At 58.2% G+C, this 6,154-nt stretch overlaps 1 protein-coding gene across 11 annotated transcripts in view; it reads left to right on the top strand.

Annotated features, from left to right (window-relative positions):
* Positions 1-6,154, top strand: part of MAN2A2 (mannosidase alpha class 2A member 2) — a 33,788-nt gene that overhangs the window by 9,458 nt on the left and 18,176 nt on the right. For all 11 annotated transcript variants that reach the window (XR_003913752.1, XM_029953010.1, XM_029953009.1 and 8 more), the window contains 9 exons: positions 45-245; positions 1,065-1,214; positions 1,770-2,027; positions 2,099-2,243; positions 2,359-2,530; positions 2,980-3,107; positions 3,296-3,469; positions 3,830-4,016; positions 5,929-6,106. Coding sequence is in view for 10 of the 11 variants with exons in the window: in XM_029953010.1 (XP_029808870.1) it covers positions 1,083-1,214; positions 1,770-2,027; positions 2,099-2,243; positions 2,359-2,530; positions 2,980-3,107; positions 3,296-3,469; positions 3,830-4,016; positions 5,929-6,106 (1,374 nt within the window). In the remaining variant the exon portion in view is untranslated. The remainder of the gene's footprint in view (positions 1-44; positions 246-1,064; positions 1,215-1,769; positions 2,028-2,098; positions 2,244-2,358; positions 2,531-2,979; positions 3,108-3,295; positions 3,470-3,829; positions 4,017-5,928; positions 6,107-6,154) is intronic.

The raw sequence follows: 6,154 nt of genomic DNA, 5'->3' as shown, positions 1-6,154 counted from the left end.
TGGCAGGTGCCTACCCACCCTGTGACCCAACTCTCTCCCCGCAGCTCCACCCACTTGGCCTAGACCCAGCCTCCCAGGGCTAAAAATACTGCCCGGAGGCTTCTGTGCGGAATCTGCTCGCGCTAAGTAGGGCAGACGGCGAAGAGGCGACAGAGCTCCTCGGCCCCAGGGCGGGAGCAAGTCTCCGGAGCGGCGGTTCCGCCCACGCTTGGCCCAGCGGCTCGCGGCCTCCTCCCGCCCAGCAGGCAAGTGGGGGTCCGCAGGCGGTGGCAGCGGGCCCCGGCCCTCCGAAGTTTCCCCACAGTGGAGCACCTGTGCTCGGTCCCCCCCTAGCCAGGGGCCCTTCGGCACCAATCACTGCTGGCTTCCCAGGGGGTCCCCAGAGTGCTCTGTAAGCAAAGGCTGAAAGTTACCCACTGCAGGAATCAGAACTGGTCGGGGGAAGATGCAGGGCCCGCTTGATGCTAGAAAAACAAGCCACTGCTGTCGCTTTTTTAAGCTCATTCTATTTTTCTTAATGAGAGAGGTGCTATGCGGGGCACTCCTTCTGTTCCAACAGAGCAGAGAGAAAAGGCTTTCCTGTCAGTTCCTTTAAATCTAACTAGATGCCACTTTCTTCCTCGGAAACTAGAAGCATGTGGCTGAGGAACCTGGACACTCACCTCCTTTGATTGGCTGTATCTTTCTTGTAGGCAAGCGCTGCAGAAAACTGGTTCTAATCAGGAGGTTGTGTGAACGCTGGAGTCAGAGCTGAGAAGTGTGTTATCCCGTCGTGTTTTTTGTGGCATTAGCCTGGGAGAGAGCATCCTCTGCACCGTAAGGGCAGAGCTCCCGCCAGGACCAGGCAGGACCCGCTTCACATACTTGTGCTTCCTGTGTCTCAGCCAAGAGAGTAGGATCCAGGCTGGGTCAGGACCCACAGCCGGTGCTGGGATTTGGTGCTTAGAAACTTGCTTTTCTTTGGAGTCAGGCAAATAGGCGTTCCTCGAGAGGAACACTCAGGCAGTCGCTGGGGCATTTGGGATTTTGCCTGCTGGAGCTGCCAATGGTGTTCCTCCTGCCAGGTGTGTGTGGAGGCCAGTATGAAGCTGAAAAAGCAGGTGACAGTGTGTGGGGCTGCTGTCTTCTGTGTGGCCGTCTTCTCGCTTTACCTCATGCTGGACCGAGTGCAGCATGATCCCACCCGTCACCAGAATGGTGGGAACTTCCCCCGGGTGAGTCATGCCTGGTTGCTAATCTCTGCCTGTACAAGTCTTCTGAGCTCAGGCTGGGAGTCCGTGTCAGCCCAGGACAGGAATGTTTCTTCCCAAAAGGCAAATTTTCTAGAAACCCAAAGATAAAAAACAGTGATGGCAAAAAAGAAAGAAGGAAAGGAAAGGACGAACTGCCGGCGCTTCCTCCTGAATTCTTAGCAGACATTGCTAATGGATTGCAGCACTTGTTCCCACTAAGCCCGGATGCAATCCTTGTCAGCACAGGGCTCCCAGTGGGCCATTCCGGTTGTTGAGAAGAGGCATGCGAGATGAAATCTTTGCTTCATGAGCCGGGGAGCGAGGGTGCTCCCCACCCAGGTGGATGGCGGTCCCTCCTGCCAGGTGTGTGTGGAGACCAGTATGAAGCTGAAAAAGCACATCCCGCCCCACAGGCTCATGATACCACCTTCAGTTGGAGAGGGAAGGATCAGCCAGGCCTTGGGTGGTGGGCCCCATGCGGAGACCCTCCCTGTGGCACAAGGAGCCCTGGGTGATTGCTTTCTGGTCTTTTGGCAGAGCCAAATTTCTGTGCTGCAGAACCGCATCGAGCAGCTGGAGCAGCTGTTGGAGGAGAACCATGAGATCATCAGCCACATCAAGGACTCGGTGCTGGAGCTGACGGCCAATGCGGAGGGCCCGCCCGCCATGGTGCCCTACTACACGGCCAATGGCTCCTGGGTGGTGCCACCGGAGCCCCGGCCCAGCTTCTTCTCCGTCTCCCCTCAAGACTGCCAGTTTGCTCTGGGGGGCCGGGGCCAGAAGCCAGAGCTGCAGGTAGGGGGCAGAGCCGGCAGGGCTGCCGCCGGTGGCTGTGGATGGGCCCTGAGCTGCTGTCTGCCTGGCAGATGCTGACCATATCAGAGGAGTTGCCGTTTGACAACGTGGATGGCGGCGTGTGGAAGCAAGGCTTCGACATCTCCTACAGCCCTCATGACTGGGACGCCGAAGACTTGCAGGTGTTCGTGGTGCCGCACTCTCACAACGACCCAGGTGAGGGGCCGGCGGAGCCCCGGGCCCGGGCTGTGCGGGGGGCCTTCTGATGGCAGAGGTATGGGAGGGGTGGAGGAGGTGCTGGCGTCCTCAGGGATCCTGTGTCGCGCCCTAGGCTGGATCAAGACCTTTGACAAGTACTACACGGAGCAGACCCAGCACATCCTCAACAGCATGGTGTCCAAGCTGCAGGAGGACCCCCGGCGGCGCTTCCTCTGGGCCGAAGTCTCCTTCTTCGCCAAGTGGTGGGACAACATCAGTGCCCAAAAGAAAGCAGCTGTCCGAAGGCCAGTGCCCACCGGGGAGGCATGGGAGGGCTGGCCTCTGCGCCCTGGGCTGGGGGCCAGAGCAGCTGGGGGCCACGCTGTGGGTGCCAGGGTGGCAGGGAGAGGCAAGGGGAAGCAGGGCAGCGAGGAGGGGGCCTGGTGGAGGGGCCGAGAACGAGAAGGCAGGGACTGGTGTGATGGCCGCTGGGTCCCCAGTATCGGGAGAAATCAGAGTTAGGTGGAGTTGTATGCACAGGTGCATAGGGAGCCGGGGGCCTGGTCCAGAGGGAGGCAGGGCCAGGACAGCATGGAGGCCATATGGAGGGAAAGGAGGGTGAATGTTTGTTCTGTTGGACCCCACTGTGGGTGAGCGGACTCAGTGAGGCTCGGGCACACAGGTCCTGCATCTCCTGGTTGGCAGGACTGGGCAGAGCGTCTCTGCCCCACACTGAGTGTGTCCTTTACTCCAGGCTGGTGGGAAATGGACAGCTGGAGATCGTGACAGGAGGCTGGGTGATGCCAGATGAGGCCAATTCTCATTACTTTGCACTGATCGACCAGCTCATTGAGGGGCACCAGTGGCTGGAGAAAAACCTCGGTGAGTCTGGGCTCAGGAAGGAGAGTTCGCCCCTGTGGCTGGGCCCAGGGAACAGCAGGGGGGATGGGCAACAGGGTGGTTCCTCTCTGGGCTGATCCCACCAGTGTGGGCTCGGCGTGACATCAGGAAGGGAGCTGGGTCTCCGGGACCTGAACACCTCAGGACCTCTGGCTCCCGTGCCCTCTAAGGAGCAACCCCGCGCTCTGGCTGGGCCGTGGACCCCTTCGGATACAGCCCCACTGTTCCTTACCTGCTGCGCCGTGCCAACCTGACCAGCATGCTGATTCAGAGAGTGCACTATGCCATCAAGAAGCACTTTGCTTCCACGCATAGCCTGGAGTTCATGTGGAGACAGACCTGGGGTAAGACCAGGTAGGGCGGAGGGTCACAGGAGGGGTTCTCCCTGCGGAAGGGCAGAGTATGAGACAGGCGACCCGTGTCCTTTGGAGCAGACCGGCCGCCGGAAGTGCTGTCCTCCTCCATATTACGTTGACCTCTGGCCTCTACCGGGCCCTCTGTCTATACTGAGGGTCTGAGTATCCCAGGAACTGTGGGATCCACAGCCCTTCCTGGGCCCTGTGACCCTTGGCCTGCCCGTCTTCTGCAGCCTTAAGTCTGGTCCAGGCCTCACCTTCTGTCAGATCCCCTCCCTCCTGGCATCCCTGTGCCTGGCTCCCCATGCCCGCCTGCTGGTGGCCAACCGCCCGGTGTGTCTTCTGCAGACCCAGACTCCAGCACAGACATCTTCTGCCACATGATGCCCTTCTACAGCTACGACGTGCCCCACACCTGTGGCCCGGATCCCAAGATCTGCTGTCAGTTTGATTTCAAACGCTTGCCTGGTGGGCGCATCAACTGCCCCTGGAAGGTGCCGCCCCGGGCGATCACAGAGGCGAACGTGGCCGAGAGGTATTTGTTCCCAGCCAAGGCCGGGCCGTTTTCCCTCCCGACAGAGGAGCCAGGAGACCTGGCCTCCATGTGGGCTCTGCTGCATGGAGGTGCCGCGGGTTGTACGTCTGTAAAATGGGTGTGGGGGGGGGGTCAGGTGGTGAGTTCAGGTCCACAGCCACTAAGCTGGCAGCTCCTCTACTGAGCCTCCCTGGAAAAGTGGGGTGGCTCTAATGAACCACCTCATCCAGAATGGTTTTGTTTCCCCAAATGAGTATGTTTCCCAGCGTCCTACTAAACTGCCAGAGCTGGTTGACTAACTCAGAAGTGAATACTTCTCAGAAAAGGTAAAAAAGTTCCTTGTACCACGTGGCCTGATGTGCCTTGTTTCATGCAGGCATCCTGCCTTAGCTCAGCGTAGGCTAGGACCCCCCAGTGCTTGTGGACCTGGAGTCCCATTTACGTGCGCATTCAGTTCTGCCCAGCAGCCCCCTGCGTCAGAGAAAGCACACCTGTCCCCCTGAGGGTCCTTGGGGACCCCTCAAGATGTCTCTGTGGCTGAAGTCAGCCCCCCCCCAAAGAGCAGATTACGGGGGACCTAGAACCGACTGGCCTTGAGGATATAACAAGTTGAACTGGTTTTCAGGAGGCAATACTCTGATTTCCATGATGTCCACGAAGCAAGCGAAGCATGTGACCAAAAGGGAAAGAAAGTGGTCTTTTGTTTCTGGAAGCCAGAAATCTAAATGCTGATTTCAAGCAGGAACCCAGGATTGTTAAGGGGTGATTTTTCTTAAAGCAGCAGCTGCGACCAGCAGATGCTGGGCCAGCTTTGCAGAGAGCAAATCATGAAGAGTAACTTCGTTTCCTCCTTCAAAAGGCTCATGCGGCTGGCAATTTAGGGGGAAATGGTATTCGAGGAGTCTTCTCTTGAGAACAAAGTAGAAAAATCCCAGCAGATCAGCACAGTTAAGTAGATGAGCGGCTGACTGAACTACGACACCCATAACATGCCAACGACTAGGTTGGTCTAAAAAGAGAAATGGCTTTAGTGATATGCTACAAGGTTCTGGTTTCCTACTGATCTTACCAGTAACTTGGCAGAAAAAGAAAGTGACCAACGTGTATGTGTAGTTCCTACCGTGTACCAGGCGCTAGTCTAAACTAAAAAAATTTTTTTAAATTTATTGAGAACAAGAGACAGAGCATGAGTGGGGGAGGGGCATAGAGAGAGGGAGACACAGAATCTGAAACAGGCTCCGGGCTCTGAGCTGTCAGCACAGGGTTGTGGATGTCGCTCACTTGTGGATAAAATAAAGCTGGGGTGTCAGAATGAGGACCCCCCCCAAAAAAGGATCAGGATCCCAAAAGATCTCAGTAGGTTGTGTGTGATGTGAGTCAAATCTCAGCAGATTAGATTTAATAGATATAAACGTAAGGTTCCACCCTTAACCTCAGAAAAGAGAATAGGAAAGGGTCAGGATGGGGGGAGAGAGGCCCATGCTGAGCCACATGCGTGGGAAATCTGAGTGGTGGCTGACGTCAGCACTGGTGAGATCGGGGCGCTGCCGGGGACGCCCCTGTATATGCATGCAGCACACGGGGCCAGCGGGGGGGTGCGTCCAGCCGTCTGTTTGGGGGTCGGCCCACCCCGGATTTCTCACCCTGAGGGATGTGGGCAGAAGGGCTGCTGGAGAACCGCCGCTGATGCAGGGGTGGGGTGGGGAGGTGGCAGGTGAGGCGGCTCGGGCTTGTAGAACCTGAAGGGAGGCACAGGGGAGTGCGGCACATCTGCGGTGTGTGTGGAGGACTGCGGGCCAGGGGCGTGCTGCTGCGCCTGGTGTCCCCAGGACGGCCCTGGAGCCCCAGGGCCGCCCTGCCCCCTTCCCCTGCGCCAAGACCATGTGTGGGGCCCGTGCCCTTCCGCCCGCAGGGCAGCGCTGCTCCTGGACCAGTACCGGAAGAAGTCTCGGCTGTTCCGAAGCAACGTCCTCCTGGTGCCGCTGGGGGACGACTTCCGATATGACAAGCCCCAGGAGTGGGACGCCCAGTTCTTGAACTACCAGAGGCTCTTCGACTTCCTCAACAGCAAACCTGACCTCCACGTGCAGGTGCGGGGGGATGGGGGGAGCTGGGAGGAGGGGGGCGCTGACCTGGGG

Source organism: Suricata suricatta, chromosome 9, assembly GCF_006229205.1.
Source record: "Suricata suricatta isolate VVHF042 chromosome 9, meerkat_22Aug2017_6uvM2_HiC, whole genome shotgun sequence".
Taxonomy (NCBI): domain Eukaryota; kingdom Metazoa; phylum Chordata; class Mammalia; order Carnivora; family Herpestidae; genus Suricata; species Suricata suricatta.
The sequence above is the reverse complement of the archived record's forward strand: the minus strand, read 5'-3'. Positions and strand labels throughout refer to the sequence as shown.